Source organism: Zalophus californianus, chromosome X (assembly GCF_009762305.2).
Source record: "Zalophus californianus isolate mZalCal1 chromosome X, mZalCal1.pri.v2, whole genome shotgun sequence".
NCBI classification, from domain to species: domain Eukaryota; kingdom Metazoa; phylum Chordata; class Mammalia; order Carnivora; family Otariidae; genus Zalophus; species Zalophus californianus.
Genome location: NC_045612.1, coordinates 4,105,108 through 4,132,933, shown reverse-complemented (window position 1 = coordinate 4,132,933; position 27,826 = coordinate 4,105,108). Strand labels below are relative to the sequence as shown.

At 42.5% G+C, this 27,826-nt stretch overlaps 1 protein-coding gene across 2 annotated transcripts; it reads left to right on the top strand.

The window, feature by feature from the left end:
- The first annotated feature begins 2,322 nt into the window (after positions 1-2,322).
- On the top strand, positions 2,323-7,090 carry GPR50 (G protein-coupled receptor 50). Of its 2 annotated transcripts, XM_027608414.1 has the most exons (3): positions 2,323-2,509; positions 5,400-6,553; positions 6,596-7,090. In XM_027608414.1, exons 1-3 carry the CDS (start codon positions 2,323-2,325, stop codon positions 7,088-7,090), a joined length of 1,836 nt encoding a protein of 611 aa, XP_027464215.1. The 2 variants fall into 2 exon arrangements, with proteins under 2 accessions (XP_027464215.1, XP_027464214.1); XM_027608413.1 differs by having other exon boundaries at positions 5,400-7,090.
- Positions 7,091-27,826: the final 20,736 nt, after the last annotated feature.

Below are 27,826 nucleotides of genomic sequence, written 5' to 3'. Positions count from 1 at the left end.
CTCCTGCTTACTCCTCAGTCCCAGGCGAGCCCAGGCCACAGCCTCTGAGAATTCTCACTACCCCTGGCCTCCACCAGCTCTGGGGCCACCTCATTTCACAAGTACAGTGCACTAGAATATAACGATGCCTGAAAACAGTTTGCCGACTCTCTTTACAGGATTGTTGCGGGAATCTGGGGTGCAGGGGAGATGCCAGTGTGTTCAGTCGCTAGATGCATGTTTCCTTTTTCATTCAAATTTTTGTTTACTTGAATTAAAAACGGCTCCCTGCCATAGGTAAAAAGATCCAAACCCTCAGGGAATCAGCGTGAGCAGCCTGATGTGAACGAACTATTCCACGATGTGGACGGGCTTTCGGCCGCTAGCCTCTTTCCAGGGCTCACCTTCGTCTGGGGAGGAGAGCAGAGCTGGCTCTCGGGCTGCATTTATGGAGAAATCCTGGCTACGTCCAGCCGGGAGAGCGCGCTGCCCGGGTTCCAGCCAGCGAGGAGCAGTGAGATAATGAACGTGAAAAGGCTCCAGGCGGGAAATTGTTATTCTTGCGGATTGCCTTCTCAGTAGCGAGCACAGGGAGGGGGGTGGGATTCATCTTCAAACAAGGGGACACGTTCCTACTTTGGGCTTTCCAGCTAGAGAAAGTGCGTGCAATCTTGTTTTCAGCCATGTCTGTCTTTCCGTTAAACGTCCCTGAAATGTTGAGGTCCCTCGCGGAATCCACCCCTAGCCCCCACCCCCGCGTGTCCTATCGTCTCCCCGCGGGGCAGGAGGGCTGCTGTGTCCAGACGGTGGCGCTCCCAGACAGTGCAACCCCCTCTCCCCCACTGCAACAAGAAGGCTAGTCTGGGACAAGTTTCAAAGTGTTTGCTGGTATTTTCTGGGAGGCTTCTCAACAAGAGCCATAACTTTGAGTAGCGGGCAGAATCCATTCTCATGACCAAGATTGTAGAGGGAGCGAGTACAGAATCTCGCCCCTTTAGTTTAGCCCCAGCCATTCGGATTTCCCGCGCTTCGCTAGCCTGGGCGCACCAAAGAGAACCGTGACGCCTCCGAAGGGAGATTTACCGGGCTAGGGGCGGCCCGACCGAATGAAGTGGAAATGAGACCCCTGGCCGCGGGTAGACCGAGATGAGTTGTACGCCTGGGGCGGAGGCGCTGGTCTGCCGCTGTCTTCTTGGCTGCACAGCCCGGCACCTCCGCGCCCGTCCCGCTGCTGCAGCGCAGCTCCCCGAGGCTGCTCGACAACCCCGTTCTACCCTGTAGAGCGTGCGGAGCACCTCCAGAGGGGACAAGAGCCGAAACCGTCGCCCAGGGTTTCTTAGAGGAGCGGCGGCCCAAGAGAAGGGTTTCCTCGCCCCCTTTACTTTTCCCCAAAGCAATCTCTGAGCTCCCGCAGCCACGGTGCTCGGCAGCGAGGAAGGGGATCAGCTCCCGCTCTCGCTTGCCCCAAAGTTTGGAACGAAGAGCCACCAGCTACCTCCTCTCGCACCCAGAGTGCAGACTCACTCCCAGGTCCCAGAGCCGGGTGCAGGGGACATCTCCTTCCGGAGAGCGTTAAGTCCGGGATCGACTGAGCGGTCACTCGCTGCTGCCGCTAAGGGAGACAACCGGCTTCTGGCAGGCAGTGGAGGAGAGATAAGTTCCCTGGAGACTGGTCACCCAGACTGAGGATGGAAGCTCTGGGCAGCTGTCCCCTGTACCCCCCTCGAGGTGCAAAAGGCTCTGAAAGGGCAAGAGCTCCTGGAGTGGAATGAATCTTTCAAGGAGAGCGTAGGGGTGCATATCTAAGGTTCAAGGGCCACTGGCTCCCCTGCACACTCTGCTGGGGGCTACAGACTGGCGTGGGTTGGAACTGGACCCCATGCCCCTGCCCTGCATTTTACATCGCTTTGCTGGGTGTTTGCATTGCGAGGGGAGGGAGGAGAACTTGCTAGAAACAGATGCGCAGTGGCCGGGGGCGGGGAGGTGGACTCCGAGCTTGTCACGACGCAAGGTACCTAGGGGATGGGGAGGAGCGGCTAGAGGGGAAGCACAAACAAGGCAGTCGGAAGCAAGACGACACCTCGATGTGGATTTGCCCAAAAAGAGTTGGAGACCAAAGCGGGGGTGTTCAGGGAGCTCTGATTGGTCGGGGGGAGGGACTTGGGGTGGGGCTAGCCACCTCTTGAGGCTTTAAAAGCTCATCGGAGAGGGGCGGGACGCTGTCATTCGCTCTCTGATTCTCGGAGGGGAAGCAGCTTTCCAGAAGCTCCAGGCTCCTGGTGACAGAGCAGGTGTTCGCTGTCCGGACCGGCCGGGAGATCCTAAGGGTCTCCAAGCAGCAACATGGGGCCCACCCTGGCAGTTCCCACCCCATACGGCTGCATTGGCTGTAAGCTGCCGCAGCCAGACTACCCACCAGCTCTAATCATCTTTATGTTCTGCGCAATGGTTATCACCATCGTCGTCGACCTGATCGGCAACTCCATGGTCATCTTAGCTGTGACAAAGAACAAGAAGCTTCGAAATTCTGGTAAGCCACCTTTCCTTCTTCCTACCCAGCATTCAGCCACTTGCTACCCCTAGGGCATTAGTTCGGGCGCCCGAAATAGGGAGCCCTTGGATAGTGCCCTCACACTGAACGTCCCTACTCCCAAATTTCTTGTGAACCTGGGCGGTGATGTTATGCGGGGGCCCCATTAATTTCGAGCTTCTCAAGGCTGAGGGAGCTCAGGAAATTGGCTTTTGGCGTCCAAGTGCAAAGCCCGGGTTCCCGCGGAGCGCGGCAAACCGCCGAGCCCTGCCCCGTCGGAGACCTGATGCAGAGGGAGTCGGCACCCGAGCAGAGAGTGCGGCCACCGTCTGGGGACAGCACGCCGAGCCGGACGCCGCAGAGGTGGCCGCGCCGAGGCGGTGCGGGTCGAATTGATGCGGAGGGAGCCGCGGGGTTGAGGAAAGTTAAGTTCGCGGCGGCTGCGGCGGCTGCGGCGGCGCTTACAGGAGCGCAACGCAGCGGCCGCGCCCAAAGCCAGCTGAGCCCCCGCTGCCGCGGCCCTGGGGCTCCCGGGCAGCGGAGCACAGACCCTAGCTCCTGAGTGTGGAGCAGGGTGGTCTGAGTCCCCCGGAGCCGAGGTCCGTCCGCCCGTCCCAGGGCGCACGGCGGAGAGAGCAGAGCCGTGGTCTGGGCGCAGCAGGCGGTGGCAGCGACGGCAGCGGCGGCGGAGATCGCAAAGTCCGTAAGCAGGGTGTTGGGGTCTCAGGGCGGGGCGGAGGAGAGGCCCCGGAACTTGGCGTCTGGCGGGGGTGGGGGTAGAAGACCGAAGAACCGGGCGAGGATGGCGGGAGGGTCGCGGGAGAGCGCAGAGGGGGCGGCGGGAGACGCAGAGAGACTGCAAAGCGCAGGGAGCTGGGAAGAGGTGGTGAGGCGAGCGAGAATCCCCTCGCTACCGGTCAGTGCCCAGGGGAGGGGCCAGCTGCGATCCCGGCTGGGGGAGGCGCGGGAGGCGGCCGGGAGCCGGGACCTGTGCCGGGGGTGGGGGTGGCAGACCCTGCAAGGCGGTAAGCCCCTTTTGCAGGTTGGGCGGGAGAGGGTCGAGAAGGGGAGGGGAGGGGCAAAGGGGCCCGAATTCCGCGCTCGGGTCCCAGGAGGGAGGGGGCGGCGCCGGGATCTCTGCTGCTGGGATCTCGGCAGGCTGAGGCCAGGGGGCAGAGGGGGGCGGGGGGCGGGGTGAGAGGATCGGGTACCCGCAGGACCTGGCGGGCGGGGCTCGGGGGAGAGGAGGCAGCCAGTCTCTGGGGGATTACTTTGCGGGGATGAGGAGTCGCAACTACCATACAAGTTTCAAAATGCCCTGACGGGCACACAGTCATTAAAACTTTCCTTTTAAACTCTGGTGGGCGTGTCTGATTTCCTTTTGGTCCCTTGGAGACTTGGGGCCGCACGCTCGGACCTCACCTTCGCTCCAGCAGTGCGGTCCCAAGGAACCACGGAGCCCCGGGGACCACCTGCGAAGCCCATTTTCTTTCTTTTCTTCTTCCCTTTCCTTTTTTTCCTTCTCCTCTCTTTCTTCCTATAATTCAAATAAAGGTTTTTACGGTTGTTGTGGTTTTGTTTTTAAGGTTTTTTCCTCTGTCTTTTCCACTTTTCTTCTCCCAATTCATTTCTTTGAGAGAAAACCCTAGAAAGGACCCCTGGGTAGAAAGCGCTGAGGCCGCGCCTTGGCAGCGCTGGCAGGAAGGCAGAGGGAACCATTCCTTTGCCCTTTTAAAAAGTGCTCATTTTCTCCTAGTTCAAGATGAAGTGCAATATTTTGCCAAACCAATGCTAATTAACAACGAGGTGTTTCCAAAAAAAAAAAAAAAAAAAAAAAGAGAGAGAGAGAGAGACGGCTCTACGCCTGCATTTGGCCTCTTCCTCCTTTTTTTGGAAAGGTTTTGCAAAAAACGTTCCTCCCGCTGCCCTACAAAACGGGAGTAGGGGCGAACGCCCCCTCTTCACTTTCCTGTTTAGCCACAGGCTCCAGTAAGTTTTAGCGCAGCGCCAGGGGCTCCTACACAGGGAGCTGAACGTGCGGGTGCGCGACTCTGCGCTGGACCCGCAGGAAGCAGGCACTTCTGCTAATCCTTGCAGGCATTTTCCTGCTTGTTTTTCTCCCTACGCACTGTTTTTGGTTTCAGACTAAACTTTACAGGGTCTCCCCCCTTCTCCTCAGTTTTCATTCTTAGCCTACCTCGGAAATGGTAAGTACTTACTTGGGCTTGGCCATAGATTATTGTCTGACCCCGTTTTCTTAAGAAGACGACGGCCTCTAGTGCCCTTCCTCAGACTGTTCTCTTAAACGTGTTTTCGCTTTGAAAGCAATGCCGGCCTAGAGAAGGCAGAAGGCTCATTCATTTTTTCGGGGTGTGTGTGTGTGGGGGGGTGGTTGAGGCTTCCTGACATTCCTTCAATCTCTTCCCTTCCCCCCACACCTCCAGCCTACTTCCTACCCACAGCTTTATCAAGCTTGCCTCCACGCCCCTCCCCCTTGTCTCCCTATTCCCCTGTAGGGAAAAAAGTTCGCATTTTGTTTTTGTTTAAAATGGTGACAGCGTGTCCGTGCGTGAGTATGAAGGGCTCCGCAAAGGGCTTATGTGCTTACGGCTTTCTGACAGAAATTCGCTTTTTTCTCAAAGCAGACATGACATTGTTTGAAAGGAAAAAGTTGCACAAAGGACAGGTCCCCCAAACCTGGTTGTGCATCAGAATAGTGCTTGTATATGAAAATAAAAACACAAGAATATTTCTTTAAAAGAATTCTAGAATTCTAAATTGTCACCACTTCAGCTGGTCTTTTCCTCCAGTTTAAATTTATAGATTTCCATACTTAACCATTTATTTTTCTCTGTTTTCCCCCCTCTCCCTTCCTCGATATGTTTTTCAGGCAACATCTTCGTTGTTAGCCTCTCTGTGGCCGACATGTTGGTAGCCGTCTACCCCTACCCTCTGATGCTGCATGCCATGGCCATTGGGGGCTGGGATCTGAGCCAGTTGCAGTGCCAGATGGTTGGATTCATCACAGGGCTGAGTGTGGTCGGTTCTATCTTCAACATCGTGGCAATTGCCATCAACCGTTACTGCTACATCTGTCACAGCCTCCAGTACGAGCGGATCTTCAGTGTGCGCAATACCTGCATTTACCTGGTCATCACCTGGATCATGACCGTCCTGGCTGTCCTGCCCAACATGTACATTGGCACAATCGAGTATGATCCTCGCACCTACACCTGCATCTTCAACTACCTGAACAACCCTGTCTTTGCTGTGACCATCGTCTGCATCCACTTCGTCCTCCCTCTGCTCATCGTGGGTTTCTGCTACGTGAGGATCTGGACCAAAGTGCTGGCAGCCCGTGACCCCGCTGGGCAGAATCCTGACAACCAGCTTGCTGAGGTTCGCAATTTTCTAACCATGTTTGTGATCTTCCTCCTCTTTGCAGTGTGCTGGTGCCCTATCAACGTGCTCACTGTCTTGGTGGCTGTCAGTCCGAAGGAGATGGCAGGCAAGATCCCCAACTGGCTTTATCTTGCAGCCTACTTCATAGCCTACTTCAACAGCTGCCTCAACGCTGTGATCTACGGTCTCCTCAATGAGAATTTCCGAAGAGAATACTGGACCATCTTCCATGCTATGCGGCACCCTATCCTGTTCCTCTCTGGCCTCATCACTGATGTTCGTGAGACTCGGGAGGCCCGTGCCCTGGCCCGTGCCCGTGCCCGCGCCCGAGACCAAGTCCGTGAACCACCCCATGAACAAGATTGTGCCCGTGCCAGTCCTGCTGTGGAGGAAATGCCGATGAATGCCCGGAATGTTCCACTACCTGGTGATGCTGCAGCTGGCCAACCTGAGCATGCCTCTGGCCATCCCAAACCGGCCTCTGGCCACTCTAGGTCTGCCTCTGCCTACCGAAAGTCGGCCTCTGGCCACCATAAGTCTGTCTTTAGCCACTCCAAGCCTGCTTCTGGCCACTCCAAGTCTGCCTCTGGTCACCCCAAGTCTGCCACTGTCTATCCTAAGCCTGCCTCTGTCCACTTCAAGGCCGACTCTGTCCATTTCAAGTCTGCCTCTGTCCATTTCAAGGCTGACTCTGTCCATTTCAAGTCTGCCTCCAGCCACCCTAAACCTGTCACTGGCCACCACGTTCCTGCTGGCATCCACTCCAAGGCTGCCTGCAGCCCTACCACCAGCCACCCTAAACCCACAGCTGGCTACATCAAGCCTGCAACCACCCACCCTGAGCCCACCACTGGTGATAATACTGAGCCTGCTGCCACCAGCCAACCCCAGCCAGTGATTGCCAGCCACCCTGAGCCTGCCGCCGCGGGCCACCCTGAGCTCTCTGCCTCCTGTCACCCTGAGACCACTGCTACCGGCCCCTTTGAGTGTGATGTCACTGACCTCCCTGAGCCTGTCTGCAGCCCTGCCAGTGGGTCCCCCGAGTCTGCTGCCAGCCTACTGGAGCTTGCCGCCGCCGCCAACCTTCCTGACCCCACTGTGACTGCCACTACCACCAATGATTACCATAAGATTGTGGTTATTGATGTTGAAGCTGATTCTGATGAAATGGCTGTGTGAAAAATGCTCTTAGGGGTGGCCAAGTAAGTAGTGGTCCATTTTCAAGTTTGTCTAGCATATGTAATTCAAAGTGAGATAACTTACTGCACCTACACACAGACACACAGAAATGGACTTACACACATGGTGTAAGCTACATCCACCTTGTAGGCATACTCCTTCTTTACAGAACATACTCTGAAAAAGTGTGTGTGTGTGTGTGTGTGTGTGCGTGTGTGTGTGTGTGTGTGAGTATTTTAGAGACCAGATTTCCCCCAAGTTTGACATCTGTTGTTCTGAGCCTCCCTTTCTTCCTATAGTTGACCTTGAGCCAACAGTGATCCTTGAAATTTTAGACTTCGATTTTTCCTCACTCCCGTTGTCCCCCTTTCTCCCCTCTCCTAATTTCCTTCTCCTTTTTCCTGCTTTCTTCTCTCATCCCCCCAGGGGTGGGGGAGGAGTGCTTCTGTAAGTAAATGTGACTGCAAAGCTTTATGTTTTTAAGTGTGTAACTCTATATTGTACTTTTAATGGCAGTCAGAAAGGCAGTTTTGATAAAGTGCAAGTACTTGAAATAGTTTCTTTTCTAAATTTCAGCAACAAGATATGACCCATATCTGAAGAACACAATTTGATGAGCTCTTATTAAAGTAAATTTTTATGCCTATGAGTTTAAATGGCAAAAGGGAAGGTATGGCCAAACCGAATTATTTCTAATTTATGAAAGTTCAAACATTGGTGATTTTTATAGTCAAACATGAATGCAAATGATGAGATGTTTTTACCTTGTTTGTAGTTACTTACCTTTTTAAGCATTTGCCAGATTTTTCTTTCGTTTAGTTCCAGAGAAACAAATCCATTCATAAACTAGTTTCTTCTCCTAAAAATCCAAATTTGTGGTTGCTAAGATCAATTACAGTCATGTGTTTAATATTATAATTCATACCTACTCTTTACCTCAGAGATTTTTTTTAGACAGCCTGATGTTTCTACATAATCAATTTTTACATTTTTCTTTTTCATTCAGAAGGGAATTCAAGGTAATAGCTGAAGCCTTTCTCTTCTGCCTTGTCCCTCAGCCTCCCAGCTGTGGAGGGAAGCAGGAGGAAAAGATGCCACACCAGCCAATCCCACTACCTTTGGCTGAGGTTCTGTGATCCACACCATTAAGTTGTACACGTCTTGTATCAGCACACCCGATAGCCCAGGAAATGACTTGTCTAGAATTCAAGAAAAAATTGTTTAATAAAAATTTCAACTCTTGATTCAAACCAACACATAAAGCAAAGTTTACTGTATAAAAGCTTGTAAGGATAAGTGGAAATGTATTATACTGCCTTAATTTGATTCTGTATTTGTGGTAGCAATTAAATAAAAGTGCTTTTGTGGCTTTTGTGTGTGATTTGTTCATAAATTCACTTCCTCCACCAGATTCCTTGTGGGGAGGGTTAGGAAGTGGGTGGAAAAGCATTGACCTTGGGGGATCAGAAGGCTTGGATACAAGTTTTATCCTTTCTATGAGCTTGCTATACTCCACGGCAAGTCAAATGACTACTCTTACCCCAGTTTCTTGGCTCAGCAAACTGTGGCCAGGTCCGGGTGCGGTGGGGGTGGAGGAGGGGCTCCCTGGGTTTGGCGTGTGTGGTAACAATGGATGACCTGACCTGCCTGCTCTTAGACTTCTGGACCTTGCTTGCTATGGCTTCTGAAAACAGATCCCTTTTTTACTTCCGTGGAAGGCATGAAGCCAGACCCCAATAATGTCACAACCCCAGAGGCTGCTGGGACCAAGAAACAGAGCTCATGAGCCCATGAGGGGAGGCGCAGGAGGACAAGGGGTTTCCTTTCTGGCTGGAAGATGGTGGCAAGGTTCCCTGACCTCAGGAACACAGTCTCAAAAGAATCTCTAATGACAAGGAAATGCCCCAAATAAAGTGCTCCGTAAAAATAAAAGTGGATTCAAGATAATATACAGTAGGATATCAATTTTGTTAAGAAAATATGTATACTTAACCATGTGCATATACATGGACACAGAGTTATAGACACATGTAGTTGTTCTATCCCGGTTTAGCCAGACTATGAATATAAACTGAGGTCATCTTAAATTTTCATGCCCAAATTACTGTGGTTTGAGCCCCACCAGAATGACTGCTGGACCTTAGGCTGACTCCCTGTGCAAAATCTTTGCCAGATATTCCTGGACACACCAAAAGCCTATTTCCTTGTGTGCTCACAAACTGGTCTACAGCCAGTATCCCCTGCCGAGTTTTCCATGTCTCCCTCTCTGCCACCGCCCAAGGAGCTTCGCTGTGGGTGAGATTACAAGTATTCAAACCAAGGGTGCTGTGTGCCAATGCTCTTAACTACTATTCTCCAGGGGGCTCAAGGGGTACAGGCTTCTGAGAGGAGAGGGAAAACTATCCATACTTTCTATAACTTTGTTCCACATTCTGCTTCCAAGTGCCTGAAGAAACACTGCTTATGCCCAGAGTCTCACAAAAGTCTCATGAAGAGGCTACTGGGGCCACTCCACTCCGTTCACCTGCCCGCCCAGCTCCATCCCTAAAATCCCCCTCCATCACAAGAACAAGCTGTAGTTCAAGCACAGAGCCAAGAGAGGTTTCTCTCTGCCCCTCCCTCCTTTGTCCTGTCCCTCTCCACTCCCAAAAGTCAAGAAGCCTCATAAACACATCTCTGATTTATCACAGCCACTGTTGAGTGACCAAGACAGGACTCTGAATCTCTGTGGTTGGGTTTAAGGTGCTTTGTAGTCCTCCCTAAGATAATGCCGGGCTTCTAGTTTTACACCACTGAGAACACAAGGGCCGGTTTTGCGGACTTCCCCAAAGAGAGAGAGAATCTGTCTCCAGGTAAGTGTAAGTCTCCATAGTTAAGGGATTAAAAAAAAAAAATGCAAGCAACTTTTAAATGACAGTTTTCCCCAGTTTCTACTCTTTTTTTCCCCCTCTTCAAATGGAAATGCAATGTACATACTGTACATAGCTATACATACAGCTTGGTAGCTTTTACGTACGTATCCATCTGTGTAACTACCACTCTGAGGAAGATATAGGTAGTCTTCTAGAAGGCTCCGTTTTGCCTTCTTCTAGTCAATACTTCATCCAAAAGCAGCCGTTATCCTGACCTCTATCTCCATACATTAATTCTGTCTGTTCTAGAACTTCATATAAAAGTATACAGTATGTATTCTATTGTATACAGTTTCTTGTTTTCTCAAACTGTGATAAATTGTATATAAACATTCACAGCATTGGGTAGCCATCACCCATCACCTCAAACATAAACTCTGTAGCCATTAAATAATAACTCCCTATTCCCCCCTCCCCAGCTCCTGCTGACCCCTATTCTACTTTCTGTCTCTATGAATTTGCCTATTTTAGGAATCTCATATAAGTGAAATCACACAATATATTTCCTTTTGTGTCTGGCTTCTTTCACTGCGTATAATGTCTTCAAGGTTCATCAATGTCTAGCAGGTATCAGTATTTCATTCTTTTTATGGTAGGTATTGATACATCACATTTTGTTGGTTCATTCATCCCTATTGGTGGACTGTTTCCACCTTTTGGCTATTGTGAATAGTGCTGCTTTGAACATTGATTTTTCAAGTATTTGTTTGATTTCCTGCTTTTAATTCTTTGGGATATATATCTAGGAATAGAATTGACAAATCATATATTAGTCTGGCTTCTTTTGCTCAATATTATGTCTTTGAGATTCATTCATGTTTTTGTATGTATCAGTAGTTTGGGGTTTTTTGTTTCATTTTTATGTAGTACTCTACAGGATGAATATACCACAATTTATTTAGTGATTTTGTAGATGCACTGATGATGGACATTCAAGTTGTTTCCAATTTGGGGCTATTATAAAACATGTTTCTATCAGCATTTTTGTACATCTCAATTTTATTTTATATTGGGATATAATTTTACATACAGTGAACTAAACAAATCTTCAGTGTAGAGCTCAATGAATTTTTAAGTATGTTTACATCTGTGTAACCACCACAGAAATCAAGGTATAAAACATTTCTAGCACTTAGAAGGTGCCATTATGCTAAAGTAATTTTGCTGGTTCTTCAACTCCATTTAAATGGAAGCATTAGAATGTACTCTTTGTGTCTGGCTTTTTTTGCTTATAATTTTGTCCATGATATTTATGCATTGCTTTGGGTAGAAGTAGTACATTCTTTTTTATTGCTGTGTATAATTCCATCATATGGAATATAAAAATTTTTTATCCATTCTACTACAGATGGACATTTGGGCTATTTTTTGTTTTGGGGCTGTTATGAAGAAGGCTGTTATGAACATTCTTGTGCATGCCTTTTTGTACACATATGGATTCATTGCTCTTAGAAATACACCTAGGTTTGGAGTTGCTGAGTCATGAGTATATGTGTATTTAGTTTTAGTAGGCACTGCCAAATATTTTTCCAAAGTGGTTGACCCAATTTATTTTGGCACCAGCAATGTGTATGTTTGAGGTGCTCTGCATTCTTGCCAACATCCAGTAATTTCAGCCTTTTAATTTTAACTATTCTAGTGTCTAGTGCTATTTCATTGTATTTTCAATTTGCATTTCTTTAATGATTAATGTTGACCATCTTTCACATGATCATTGATCATTTGGGTATCTTCTTTAGTGAAGGGTCAAACAAACATTTTGGCTGTTTTAAATTTGAGGTTTCTGTCTTCTTACTGGCAATAGAAGAAGTTCTTTATATATTCTGGACATATATACGTATTTCACGAATATCTTCTCTCAGTTTGTAGTTTGCCTTCTCTCTCTCCCAATTGTATTTTTTGAGGGGCAAAAGTCCTTAATATTATGAAGTCCAATTAAATTAGTTTTTTCTTTTATGACTATGCTTTGTGCTTAAGAAATTTCTGATTAATATAATGAATATTCTCCAAGTTTTTCTTTTAGGAATATTATTGTTTTGCCTTTAACGTTTAAGTCTATACTTCATTTTAAGTTAATTTTTTGTGTTTGGTGTAAGGTATTGGTCAAGGTTCAATATTTTTTTTATATAGTCATGGTTCATATTTCCATTTTATGACCACCATGTATTCAAAAGACCATCCTTTGCCCCAGTGAATTGCAGTGGAGACTTCGTTATAAATTAGCTAATCATATAAAAATAAAAATTATCTATCATCTCTCTATCATTTATCTACTTCTTTCTAGACTGTCTAGTCTGTCTCATTACTTTATTTGTCTAGCCCTTCACTAAAGCCATATTGTGGTTTTTTAATTTTAATTAGACTGTATATTATATATAATGATATGCACACATACTAAGTGTATGGCTAAATGGATTTTTATTCATATGTGCATTTTTGTATCACCATCTTCCAGATGAAGATATAGATATAATCCCAAAAGGTCCTTTCATACCCCAACTCAGTCAATGTATCCCCTAAATTTAACTGCTAGTCTAACCTCTATTATCACAGCTCAGTTTTGCTCATTTTAAAATTTCATATTTTAACTTCTTCTATAGTAAATATATATACATATATTTTTTATTGAGATATAATTCATCATTTTAAAGTATTCAATGAATTTCATCATTTAAAGTATTCAATGCAGTTTTTTTTTGCTTGATTCACACAGATATGCCATCATCGTAATCAAATTCTTGCATACTTTCATCACCTGAAAAGAAAATCTGTACCATTATAGTCATTCCTTATTATCTCTTTGAGGCCCCATGACAACCACCAATCTACTTTTTGTGTCCGTGAATTTATCCATTCCGGACATTTCATATAAATGGAATTATACAATATGTGGCCTTTTGTGTTTGGTTTCTTTCATTTAGCATAGTTTTCAAGGTGCATCCATGTTGTAGCTCGTATCAGAACTTTGCTTCTTTGTAATGCTAAATAATATTCTTTTTAAAAAACGTTTATTTATTTATTTGAGAGAGAGAGCGAGCATGAGTGGGAGGGGCAGAGGAAAAGGAAGAGAACAAAACTGAATCAGACTCCATGCAGAGCACAGAGCCTGACAGCAAGGCTCGACCCTGAGTTCATGACCTGAGCCAAAACCAAGAGTTGGATGCTCAACCTACTGAGCCACCCAGAGGCCCCATATTCTTTTGTATGTATGCACCACATGTTGTTTATCCATTCAACTGTCAATGAAGATTTGGATTGTTTCCACCTTTTGCCTATTGTGAGTACTGCTGCTGTGAACACTGGCATACAAATATATGTTTCTGGATGTGGAAAACTAGAGATAGAAAAACAATATGAGCCTAAAAGAAACAGAAGAAAAGAAACAGTGAAGATCAGAGGAGAAATCAATGACATTGAAAACTGGAAATTGATATATAAAATGAATGAAACTAAAAGATGGTTCTTTGAAAAGATCAATAAAATTGATAAACCTCTAGCCAAGCTAAGAAATAGGACACAAATTGTTAATGTCATCACTACTGATCCTGTGGTCATAAACAGGATAATAAAGTAATAGTATGAACATCTCTATGCCCACATATTTGATAACTAGATGGAATGGACCAATTCCTTGAAAGACACACCTACAATAAAACCCACACAAAGAGTTCAGGTAACTCCAAAGCTCTTGTCCTCTCCTATGGCTGCTAGGCTTCTGTTTTTCACAAGTACTATAGTTGTGAAGTTACTGATTTTAAAGCTACAGTGGAGCTAAGGGAGAGGAATGGAATTAGGGAAACGTTAAAGCATCATCAAACCTCATTGTTCTCACTAAGATTCAGTCATTTTTCTGGAATAAACTCTCCTTGGATTGTTGTAAGATTTAGGTTAACTTCCTGAGTTCTGAAAAAGTTGATTTTGACCGTTTTTGTGGTGTTCTTGCTTATATGGAGAAGCAAATTTTTGGAAGCCCTTATACTGCCATTCTGAAAGTGCCCTCTTGCACTTGGGTAGTATGTCATAGAAATCATTCCACATCAGTTCATAGAGAGCTTCTTCATCTTTTTTTACAGCATCATTTATTCAAGCACTCTCCTATGTGTGGACATTTAGGTTGTTTCCAATACTTTGCAATTACAAACTATGCTGCAGGAACATTCTTGTGCATATGTATTTTTGGATTGTTGGAAGTTCATCTTCAAGAATAGATTCTTAATATCGAAATTTCTGGGTTGAAAAGTTCTATTAGGTATTACCAATTGCCCTCTGGAAATGCTGTACTGGTTTGCATTCTCAGCAGCAATGTATGAGCATGTGTTTCCCCACAGACTTATCAACAGATTCTCTTGTCATAATTCTGACCATTTTGCCTGTCTGCTAGGTAACAAATGGTATCTCAGTATACTTTTATCAACAGCTCTCTAATATGGACTGAGTTTGAATATTTTTCACATGTTTAAGGGGCATTTGGTGAATTATTATCTGTTTATATAGTTTCCTCACTTTTCTATTGGGTTTTTGGCCCTTTGTCCCTTAATTTTATAAAACTTCAAATGGCTCTTTATTTTTATAGAGTTGCTAATCACAAGTCATGCCTGAGCTTTGATATTTTTTCTTGTGCAAATATTTCAGGTCAAATTAAATGCCCTTTTCAGTGGCTATGATTCACTGTGATTAAATTCAAGTTGTTTGAGCATCTCATTAATCAACTGTAGAAGTTCCAGAAAAGTTTCAATAAACTGAGTAATTTTCATTATAGCCAAGCCAGACAAGGACTGAATTTTTGCTATTGAATGAAACTCCCATGTGGGGTTGGGAGTGGGGATGGGGGGAGTTGGTAAGAAGCTTTCTAAGAAAGTGTAGAATTATGAAGCATGAGTCCTTATTTGTGAGTTAAATAAAAGGGGGGTGGAAATTAAGCAAGAAGGAGCTATAACCTTAGGAAGAATACTTTTCAAATGAGGGTTAATTAGCAGGAAAAAACAGTGAAAGGTCAAGCAAAAAATTTATCATAGATTTGATACATATTTATTGAGTATCTATTATGTGTAAGACTCTCTTCTAGGCAGGGAGTCTATGGGAATTACTAAGATAAACAAGGGAGAATCCCCAACCTAATCTAAAGGCCTGAAATGAACAACGTGGCCTTTTGTTTAAGCTACCATTTACTAAGCCCCTACTATGTGATAGGTACCACGCAAGGCACTTACTTCTCTTATCTCTAATTCTCATAAAACCACTGCCAGATTAATATTATTTACTCTTATTTTCAAGAAGAGATTGAGGTCAAGAAAGGTTAGGAAACTGGTCTAGAGTCAGAAAGCTGGAAAGTTGGACAAGTTGAACTCATATCTGCTTCAAAAATACCAAATACCAATTTTGAATAATACCTCATAGTGAATTCTGTTAGGATTAATCAAACCAGGTCAGCCTAAGATAACAATAGCTAAACTTATTTCATAATTTCTATATGCCAAACATGGCACTCAACAATTTACATGACAGAATCCTGAGGCAGAATTTAAGTGTTTGGATTCTCTGTTGCACACCTGAAACTAATGTGACGTTGTGTGTCAACTATACTTAAAACAAAACTAAATAAATGTTTGCATTCTCTACACTCTCTCTGACACTACGATCTAGCTCATTGTTTATATTGAAATCCCAGGATTCATCCAAGACTCCTACCTCACCTATGTCCATTTAGTTGATCAATCCAGTACATTCTCCTCTTCAATAACAATTTAATTCATCTTTCGTTCTTAATCCTTAGTTTGAACCACCATCATCTCTTAGATGAATTACTTTAAGAGCTTCTGTACCCATCTCCCAACCTTCTAATCCACTCTGTAAGTTGCACATCCAAATAATTGTTCCTCCAGTCCTCCTCCTAACCTTAGCTGGACAGTACCCTTGCTTGACCCACTCCATATATTAGCTGTATTGAACTGTCTTGCTCTTCCTTGGTCCTGTCTCTATGTCCCTCAGTTTCTATGAGTTCTTCATTTTTAGTAAGATTTATGATTCCTTTGCCTATGGTATATGTTGCAAATATCTTCTACCCATTTGGCAGCTGTCTTTTGATTTTGTTTATGGGGCATTTGCCGTGTACTTTTTTAAATTTTTCTTTATTTAAATTCAATTTACTTAACATATAGTCTACTATTAGTTTCAGGGGTAGAATTTAGTGATAACATCAGTTGCATATAACACCCAGTGCTCATTACATCACGTGCCCTCCTTAATACTCATCACCCAGTTACCTCATCCCCTCACCCACCTCCCCTCCAGCAACCCTCAGTTTCCTAGAGTTCAGATCTCTTATGGTTTTCCTCCCTCTCTGTTTTAACCTTATTTTATTTTTTTCCCTTCCCCTATGTTCATCTGTTTTGTTTCTTAAATTCCACATATGAGTGAAATCATATGTTAATTGTCTTTCTCTGATTGACTTATTTTGCTTAGCATAATATCCTCTAGTTCCAGCCATGTCACTGCAAATGGCAAGAGTTCATTCATTCTGATGGCTGAGTAATAGTCCATTGTATATACCACCAATATTCCAATATATATATATACTACATATTTATCCATTCATCTGTCGGTGGACATTGCCACGCAAATTTTTAAGAGTTAATCAGAATTATTAGATTTCTTTTATTGCTTTTAGAATTTGAGCCATAGGGCATAAGCGTCTGCCTTCGGCTCTGGTCATGATCCCAGGGTCTTGAGATCGAGTCCCACGTCGGGCTCCCTGCTTGGCGGGAAGACTACTTCTCCCTCTCCCACTCCCCCTGCTCGTGTTCCCTCTCTCGCTGTCTCTCTCTGTCAAATAAATAAAATCTTAAAAAAAAAAAAGAATTTGAGTCATAGCTAGAAAGCCTTTCTCTAGACCAAAGTTAAAGAGGAATTTCCCTAAGTGTTCTTCTGGTGCTTGCATAGTTTCATTGTTTACATTTAGCTCTCTCATCCATTTGCAGTCTATTTTTTTTAAAGATTTTATTTATTTATTTGACAGAAAGAGCACCAGGGAAGGGGGAGGGACAGAGAGAGAGGGAGAAGCGGACTCCCTGCTGAGTATGGAGCCTGAGATCATGACCTGAGCCAAAGGCAGACGCTTAACCAACTGAGCTACCCACAGGCCCCGAGTCTTTTTTTTTTTTTGGTCTATACTGTGAGATGTGGATGTAATTTTATCTTTTTCCCTGTGAAATTGTCTGGATCTGTGCTTTTTTGTGGAGGAGTAGTTCCTTTTATTTATTAATTAATTTATTTTTAATTTATTTGACAGAGAGAGACAGCGAGAGAGGGAACAAAAGCAGGGGGAGTGGAGAGGGAGAAGCAGGCTTCCCGCGGAGCAGGGAGCCCCATGTGGGGCTCAATCCCAGGACCCTGGGATCATGACCTGAGCCGAAGGCAGACACTTAATGACTGAGCCACCCAGGCACCCCGGAGCACCCCGGAGCAGTTCCTTTTATAGAAATTGGTCCATTTAAGCTTTCTAATGCTAGTATGATCAGTTTTGGTAATTTGAATTTCCTTAAGAAAGTATCCATTTCCTCAAGGTTTTCAAATTTGTTTGCATAGAGGCCTCATATGAATTTTAAAATGTCATTTGTTTCAAAGGTAATTTCTCCCTTGTCAGTTCTTATTTTGTGTATTTGTGCTTCCTTTCTCCATTTCTTTTCTTGTTAAAGTTAGCTAGTACTTTGTCTATATTGTTAATCTTTACAAAATTATACTTTTATTTCTTGAGCTACTGTTTTTCTCTTTTCTTCATTAATTTCTGCTTTTATCTTTGTTATTTCCTGCTTTCTTTTTTTAAATTCTTTTTCTAGTTTTATGAGCTTGGAATTTAATTCATTTTTCATTATTTCAGTTTTCTGGATAAAAGTGTATAATGCAAAAATTTCCCCCTGATCACTTCTTTAAATGCATCCCATAGATTCTAATAGGAGGTACTTTTTAAAAAAAATATTTTATTTATTTATTTGACAGAGAGAGACACAGCAAGAGAGGGAACACAAGCAGGGGGAGTGGGAGAGGGAGAAGCAGGCTTCCCGTCAAGCAGGGAGCCCCATGCGGGGCTCCATCCCAGGACCCTGGGATCATGACCTGAGCTGAAGGCAGACGCTTAATGACTGAGCCACCCAGGCGCCCCCCTCTTATGCTTTTAATTGAGAACCATGTAGGTCTCTGGTTCTTCCATCCTAAAAGAATTAAGGATGGTAATGTCAAAGGAGTGAAGTGGTAATATAAACACTCCCACAGATAGTAATGATAGAAATGGGATAATATGATTAAAAACAATTATTTAAAGGCACTGAAGGGGTGCCTGGGTGACTCAGTTGGTTAAGCATCTGCCTTCGGCTCAGGTTATGTTCCCAGGGTCCTGGGATCGAGCCCCACATCAGGCTCCCTGCTCAGCAAAGAGCCTGCTTCTCCCTCTGCCTCTGCTGCTCCTTCTGCTTGTGTACTCTCTCTTTCTCTGTCAAATAAATGAATAAAATCTTTTAAAAAGGCACTGAAATCCTTGTAAGAGCAACCAGAATACAGATGATAAAACTTTAAGCTATAAGATTGTGATTTTGTTGCTTCTGGCCTGAGAATGGTTTCCAAGCCCCACAACTATGACTACTGGTGGAGATTGACTGTCTTACCAGCTGAAGGGGCCAGAGTATAGAGTTTGGTGATGTAAAAACAACTTGAAACTTAAAGGGGAAATTCCAGAAGCATGACTGAAAATTTAAAATGGCAATCCTGTTATCAAGAAAACTGCAGAAGGAATGTGACCAAAATTTTGAATATAAACTCTACCCGAACCCCTAAATAATAGCAAAAAGCTATTTGACACCAAAGAGAAATTTATTCTTAAAATGTAGAAGAAGAAAGAGATTTAAGCTCCAAATGGAACCTGTAGTTCTTTCAAGGGTCCCCAGAAACAAAAGGTTCTTGTGTGATGGTGGAGGGGAGTAGGAAGTGTAGTGTTGGAGAGACTTGAGAATTGAGAATTTAGGTTAAAGCGCAGGAGAATTCTCTCCATTTCTGCCCTCTTTTTCTTCAGACAGACCTAAATTGAGGTAGTCATATCTCAATATCCCCCCCCAAAAATATTCTTGGATTAAAAAAATAAGTAGCATTATAGCCATTGGCCTATTACTGGGTGATGGTTTATGGCAATAATGTTGCCCAAACATGTTAAAAGAAGGTAATTAATATTTAGACAGATATTTTTGAAATGAATGGGCAAGCTTTTATTACTCTACAAAGGAAAAGGGCATTCCAGGGAGAAGGCATAATATGGGCAAAGGCTAAGAGGTGGAAAGATGCATATGGCAGGTTGTAGAGTCCTAACTTGTGCAGTTTGCATGAGGCATAAAGATGGCAGAAGAGTAGAAAGAGAGTCCTGCATTCTGGAGCTCATTCAGTCCACTCTTCCCAACCTGCAGTTTGTCCAGAGCTGCTGACAAAGGGGCTGCCTAGACAGGTATTTTATCACTTATGTAATTCAGCTGTAAAATCCAATCCATTATTTGGCTCATCATATAAAGCAATTGTAAAAGTCATAGTCAATAGTTTTGAAAAGCTTTTATGTTGGGATAGACTGAAATTGATCTACTTCATTTAATTATTATGTCTTTTAGGATTCGCCAACCTTCCCTCAGACTTAATTAGCTTAAAACTAAGGAGACTTTCTCTTACCTCTGAATTCCTATAGCATTTCTTTGACCAGACTTTTTATTTGGCACCTGGTAGACTCATAAAATTTGGAGTTGGAGAGAACTTTATTTAAAAGTCATCTAATTGAAAAAAAAATAAAAGTCATCTAATTGAACTTAACAGTCACTGTGGGGATTTCTTTTATCATGTCTGTTATAGATATTTATCTAACCTTTGATTGAATATTTCTAGTAATTGGGAACTTTTTACTGCTGAAGGCTTCTCCACAGTTACATAGCTAGATATTTTCTTGGAGCATGTGGAGGACAAGTCTGAGCAGGAGACTAAGAAGGAGCTACTAGACAAGTAGAAGGAAAATGAAGAGAGAATGGTATCCTGGAAACAAAAGCAAAAGAGAGTTGTTCCCATTGCCCTTAGCTAACTGACACATTTCCCAGTTTTCCACTTCACCTTGGAGAAAGCACTTTTCACTTACAAATTAACCAGTTTGCCAAATCCAAAGGAGGAATTCTGTCAGAATGTTTTCTGGACAAATTGCTGAAAGAATACCAATGCCAGAAATTTTTTTTTTAAACTCAGTTTAAGTAAAGTCAGAAAAAGTCAGAGATAGAAAGATCCTTTGAGGATCTAGTTCCAAACCATCACCTTCCATGTGTGAAAGCTGAGGCCCAGAGAGAGAGGAAGGGACTTGCTCCGGGTCATATCTGTAGATCATAATGGTTTGAGAACAGGGAGAATGACTGGGTAGAGCATGTCTTACTCCAGAGTCACAGAATTAGCTGTATGTTCTGATTTTGCCCTGATTGAATTTGACAGAGGATTTATTTCACTAAACCTATATTTTCACCTGAAAATTGGGTATAGTCATACACACAATAATTCACACTTCATAGGGAATTTTTTCTTTGTGAAGACCAAATAGGATAACATAGCCCCTATTCTGGAATCTGGGACAGAGTGGGTGTAGTGTAGATTCCTTCTTCTTCTCTTCCCTTTGTTTCCTCTTTTGAGAAGGTGGCTAGTACAAAATAGAGACTTCATAATATTTGGTGATTGGAATTGGCTGTCACATTGGTGCCACACAGTGCTTTAGGATTGGTTGTCCTTTCTAGAAGCATTCCCACATTTTAGGCAGGAATTTGTAGGTACAAGTGACTTTTCACAGCTTTCCCCCACCTAAGTTCCTGTACAAGTTGGATGACTCAATTGTCAAAACACTGGTGTATCTGCTCCTTGGCACACTCATCTGCCACCAGACCATTGCAGAGAAGAGGAAGCCAGAAGGGAGTGGGAGTGAGATCAAAACTGCCAGAAGAACATCTTTCCCTTTCTCCAAGCCCCAGGTCCATACAAAGATAATTTCTTTCATCTTGGCACATTTTTGCCTTATCTTATACTGGCAAAAACCTGTCTTTCTCAAGCCCAGCTCAAATGCCTTGTCCTATGAGCCTTCACAACACTTTATACAGTTCTATTTTATAAATAAAGAAACGAAGGCCCTGAAAGGTTAAGTAACTTGCTCAAAGTCACAGACCTAGTAAGCCACACAGCTGAGGGGTAAGAAAATGGCAAAACCACTTCTTAAGCACTTTCCCTGTAACATAGCTGTTGTTACCATCTCCCTCATTTTACAGATGCCAAACATTGGCTTAGGGATCTGCCCAGAGTACTCTGCTAGTAAGGGACAAGCTGAGATCCACAGTAAGTTACTCACTAAAGATTTGTTGAGTAAACAGTCATCCCTCTGGAACAGGGTTTCTTGACCTCAGCACTAATGACTTTTTGGGTCTGGGTAATTTTGTGTGTGTGTGGTGGAAGGCTGCCTCATGAACTGTAAAATGTTTAGTAACATCCTTGGCCTCTACCCACTAGATGCCAGTAGCATCCCTCCCAAGTTGTAACCATTAAACATGTTTCCTGACATTGCTAGTTGTCCCCTGGGGGAGAAAATCACCCAATTTCAGAACCTTTGCTCTGGACCCCTGGTCATCAGCCCTTATATGGAACTCCTGCTGGGTTACAGACTTTGATGCTTTTGGAAGAAGAAAGATAATCTTTCTTTCAGGGATGATGTTCTCAAACTCAGGTGTGATTTTGAGTTTCCTGTTTATAATTAGTTTTTATGGCTTTGTTTTATGAAACTTGTCACTCTTTCAGTAGTCATGGAATTAGAGAGGATGTCAAAAAAATTTTTTAAATTTGGTTAAATCTATGAACATGGGATGGGCATCTGTTGGGATGAACTAGAAAAAAAGTCAAAGTATTCAGCAAAAAAATGTATGATTAAGAAAAAAGTGAAATGAATTGATGCAATTATAGATATTTTCACCTTGACTCTCCATTTCTGTTTGTTCTAGAATCAAACCCAAGATAAACAGTATTCTGTGGATTTGTTGTTCAAACTCCACTTACCATGGGCTTCATAATTCTAATCTGGCTAGAGAGTTCATTTATTCCTGAATCTGAGACAATGAATGTAGTCATTTCAATAGCTGAAGTTATGTTGGTATGGGATTGGTGGTGAGTGACATCATCTTGGCCCTTGAAAACCTTGGACTCCCACATGTCTGTCAAAAGGTGACTAGATAGATAAATAAATAAATAAATAAATAAATAAATAAATAAATAAACTATGGTATATCCTTACTGTGAGCTACTACTCATTAAAAACAAATGTGCTACTGATATACCCAGAATATGAATCTCCAAAACATTTTGTTGAGTGACAGAAGTCAGACATGAAAGAGTATATACTATATGATTATACTTATATGAAACTCTAGAGCAGGTAAATGTAATTTGTGGTGAAGGCAATCAGAGCAATCTTTTGTTGAGAGGTATGGATAGGCAGATTGACTGTAATGGGACATGAGGCAATATATGAGAGTGATGGAAAGATTGTATATATTAATTGTAGTGGTGATTACATCAGTGTATATTTTGTAAATCTCATTGAACTGAACACTTAAATAGGGGTGGCATATTTTTTATTGTATATAAAAAGAAACAAGAAGGAAACAATCAAAAGTTTAAATGTAAGTGGAAGTTAAGAGGATAACCTGGATAATAAATTTGTTCAGAAAATTAAATGAGATAATGCTAGTACAAGTGCTTGGCCCAGGGCCTGCCCCAGCATAAACACAACCCAGTCAACAGAGGCTGTTGTCTTTCCTTCTTCTCCTGTGCCGAGGATGGACCCTTGTATAAAAATATAATGACCAACATTTACAGAGTTTATCAGTGTTTCATTGAACAAGCTCCTTATATTCTAAACCTCAAGTCAACCAGACTAAATTACTAAATTAATAGAAAAAAATGTGTTAAATTTATCTAACAGTCCACCTGAACTCACCTTGCTCTGAAAAATACTCTTACTAATGTCTAATAATCCTTCTGAAAAGATGATAAATAAAGAGTAGTATTGACAAATGGGGAAACTGAGGTTTACAGAGGTGAATTAACTTGCACAAGATTACAATTACCGTTGCAGGTATGACAAACCTAGATCTGACTGATTCTCAAGCCTGTGCGCTTTCTCTTACATTATATTGCTGATTTTAAGATTTTCATTGGAAATCCATTGTGATTCAGCAGTGTGCTGTGACTGCTAAAGGTGATCTTGATCATAAGCTGCATTAATTGGTATGTTCTCTAGATACAGAAGAATGAAAGCCTGGCCAGGCATTTGTCAGGCATTGTGTTCAGGTCTGGGACATACACTCTTAGAGGGGCTGAGGACAAACTTCACTGTGTTCAGCAGAGGGCCTGTACTGGTGTGGAGGGCTACCAGAGCTCTGCCAAATGTAGAAGAGCTTCAATTTAGCTTGAGAAAAGGGGAAACCAGTGGAGAAATAATAAACAGCCTCACAGATTTGCAAGACTGTCTTGGGAGGCTTCTAGTGGCAGAACTTTGAAGGTATCTGGGGTAGGGCTCAGTGAGCTTAGGGACCCTTCAGCTGTCATGGTCTTTGAATTCATAAACTTTGCAAGTTACAGTTGGTGCCTTAGCAAAATGCTTCCTTACATTTGAGCACTTTGTGCAGGGTCTTAGCATAGTAGTGACTCATTAAATGTTTGTTGAATTGAATCGAATCCTTGCTATATAATGGAATCATTAGAAAGTGGAACCTCATTATACAGAAGTTTAACTCGACAATAGAATTACTACCCAATTTTTCAAACTCTCAAACAAATATCCTTTGTTAAGTGATACAATATTTATGTGAATTAGTACCAACCTTTGGGAGGGCATTAAACATTCCCCATTAATAATTGCTTCTAAGTGATAGTGCATACTTGGCAGGGAATGGGAGCATTTATGGGTTTTCTCTCCCACTATTCACAGCCTTTTAATGAAAGCTGTGGCTCACTTGAGGTGAGGGAATAAAGGACAAGGGAGCACTTGGATTCCCCCCTTTGCTCTTCACATTGTGACTGGTGAACAAGGCTGACTTCATTCCACAGCTGGATTGATATGCAAATTTACCCCGACTAATTGGCTTCCCCAGCTGTCTCCAGAGGGCGGATGTATTCTTTCATAAAGTGCTGTCTAGGGTTGCATTGAGAACATTAGAACTACTTAATTGAATATCAATGAATCTTTATAAACTAATAATGATGGGGAGCCTGGGAAGCATGATGTAGATTTGGCGTATTGAGAAGAGGAGGGCCCTGATTTGAATTTGTGGGAATTGAAATTTTCTCTGGGTTTACAAAACCCAGTTTAGGCTTCTTTGATCTGAATGAAGTCCTTGAAAACCCCACCGGTGCCTTCTTGAACATGTCATGTGGTAAGTGTTGGACATGAGCAAGTGTGTGCATCTATATCTGGGGATTACCACCCCCTCCACCTTTCCCTAAGACAGTAAAACTCAATGACTGTTGTGGCTAATTCTTGTTCATTAAAGAAGAGTCACTACTTTCCACATGTCAACCTTAGGGCCTTGGACAGTGCAACCAAACTAAGTATACCTGTTCTCTCCCTACACAGGGCAGTGAGGAGCCAGCCAGCATGTCTTCTCTGTCCTGGCAGACCTGACATTTGGAGAATGAATAAGCATAGATCTTCCTACCAGGAAGTCCATTGGTTCAAATCAAACCAAAATGACAAGCTAAACCAAAACAATAAATAATAAGCAAAACCCCACACAGTTAAAAGTAGTTGGGCTGATATTGCTGGATCACTGGAATATTCAGAAGTTCACTGAGTTGTGCCTAGAGTAAGGATTTCATTTTCCTCCTCTATTTTCCCCACCACTATTATCTGTGCTACTAGACATTCAAAGGTATAAAGATACAACAAAACAGTGTAGTATCACTGTAAGAGATAGACATAGATTAATGGAACAAACTAAAAAGTCTAGGAACAGGCCCCAATATACAATAATTATTATGCATTAAAAGTGTCATTTCTAATCTGGAAAAAGACTTACTTATTCCATAAATGGCACTGGATAATTGGTTAACTCTTTGTACAAAAATGTCTTATTAAAGATGGACCTCACAGGATACTCCAAAACAAATTCTGATTGTTTAAGCAGTTGGATGTGTGACCGTTAAAAAACTGAGATAGATAGGTGTGTATGTATAAACATGGAAGACTCTCCTTAAGATACTTTGCACACAGGTAATGTATGGAAGTACCGAATCGCTATATTGTACACCTGAAACTAATGTAACACTGTGTTAACTCACTGGAATTTAAATAAAAACTTAATAAAAAGAAGAAGAAAAATAAAAACACTTATATCTTAAATAAACAAGCAAAACAAAGTAACCCCCCCAAATAAATAGAACTTCCAAAGTAAAAAAAAAAAAAAAAGATACTATTGTACAGTAATAAGTCTAGTAAGATCTCTTTTGAGAAAACTTTATAGGTAAAAACTATATAGATAAAAATGTCCGTATTAAAAATAATTGATTAGGGGCACCTGGGTGGCTCAGTCGTTAAGCGTCTGTCTGCCTTCGGTTCAGGTCATGATCCCAGGGTCATGGAATCGAGTCCCGCATCGGGCTTCATGCTCAGCGGGAAGCCTGCTTCTCCCTCTCCCACTCCCCCTGCTTGTGTTCCCTCTCTCGCTGTGTCTCTCTCTGTCAAATAAATAAAATAAATAAAATCTTTAAAAAAATAATTGATTAGTTTATTGGAGGGCTTTTTCCTTGCATGGCGTATCACAATGACATTTTTTCTTTTTTTAATTTAAATTCAATTAGCCAACATATAGTACATCATTAATTTCAGATGTAGTGTTCAATAATTCATCAGTTGCATATAATCCCAGTGCTCATTTTGACATATGCTCATAAAGACAAAAAAATCCCACAGAACCTGTGTATGTTTTGGAATAAGCATGGAATACACATTTATTTTAAGAAATAAAGAAGAGCAAAAAGAGTTACATGTACAGAAAGAAATAAGGAAAGGAGGAGGAAGTGAAGGTGAATAATAATGTGATTTGTGGGTAAATAAAACATTTTCAGCATGAAAGCAAAGGAAGAAACCATTAAGAGAAAATTTGGTAAACATGATTATAAAAAAAGGAAGAACTACAAATCAAGAAAATCACCAAAAATAAAATTGAAAGGCAAATGACAGACCCAGAACAATATTTGCAGCACATATATATCAAGTATTCTGAGAAGTCAATAAGAAAAAGATGAATTCAATAGAAACATAAGCAATAGACAATTCAAAATGAAAAAATATAAAAGGCCAATAAATATGAAAACCTTGTTAGTAGTAAAAACCACAGATTTTAAAATACTATCATTATTGTCTACCAAATGGAAGCTTCCCTTTAAGTGAAAATGCCCAGTTGTGGTAGAGGTGTAAGGAAAAGGGAATTTACCTACACTGCTGGAAGGCAATTGGCAATATGTATCAAGAGGTTTATATATTTCATAGACTTTGGCCCAGGAATTCTACTCTCATTGGCACACATTCTAAGCTGCTTCGGAGATAAGTTCAAAGATTTATGTATAAAGGTGTTACTCATAATAGTCTCAAATTGTCCACCAATTGCCACTTAGTTCAATATAGTAGTTAAATATATTCCTAGTTAAGTAATTATGCTATCGCTATAGAAATGTTACATAAAAATTAAAAAAAATAATATTTTGAAACACTACTGATGTGGGGAAACGCTCATATTATAGAAAGTGAAGAAAAAAAATAGGATACAAAATAGGAGTCAAGGTTACTCTCTCCTCTGGGTAGCCACATCTTAAAAAAAAACTCTTCTGAGCCTTCTGTCTAGGATTCTTTTCCTTTCATTCTTATCCAAAATTTTCACAAGAGTAATCCACAAACTCATCCCTCTTCCACTCCTAATGCATCACAATCTGGATTCTATCTTGGGACCTGTTCTCATCAACACCACTAATGGCATCTCTGTTACTAAGTGTGGAAGATTCATTGCAGGTCTCGACACTCGTCAGGGCTGGTCATTCCTCCTCTGCATGCCCTTTCAAGATTAGGTTCCCAAATAGGGCTCTTCTCACTGTTCACAATCTTATTAGATGATCTTGCCCACTCTCATGAGTTCCATTATTATCTCAGGCAGAGTGCTCTCAGATGCCTATCTTTAGCCCCAATCTATCCCTTCAAACACCAGGATCATCTATCAGTCTGTTGGATATTTCCATCTGGATGTCCTCTGGGCACCTTCCAACTCCACATGTCCAAAACCAAATTCATCATCACCTCCAGCCTCTAAAATCTGCCTCCGTATTTGTTGTTTCAGTTGATTGTGTCACTACTCTTCCAGTAAGGTTATCATTGTGTGCTTATTTCCCTCGTTCATATTTTTCTCTCTCTCTCTCCTTCCTCCCCACTCATGCACATGTGTGCATATGTAAATGTAACCTCCTTAAGGACAGACACCAGAGTTTAGTCACCAATGTAGCCCCAGAACTCAAGCAGGTGCTTAAATGTTGATTAAATGAATAAATGAAATTATTGACTCTTTATTCACATTAATTCTTTTGACTCTTTTAATGATTTTGTTTGCATTTTTAAAAAACACAGAAAAATATAAATATTGCATTCATTCTGCCACCTTTTGAGGAAATAATATAAAATAAACATTGAGAGTACCCACTTTAGCCCCTCTAATAACCCCAAAATGGGTAATGCTAAGCCTGAAAA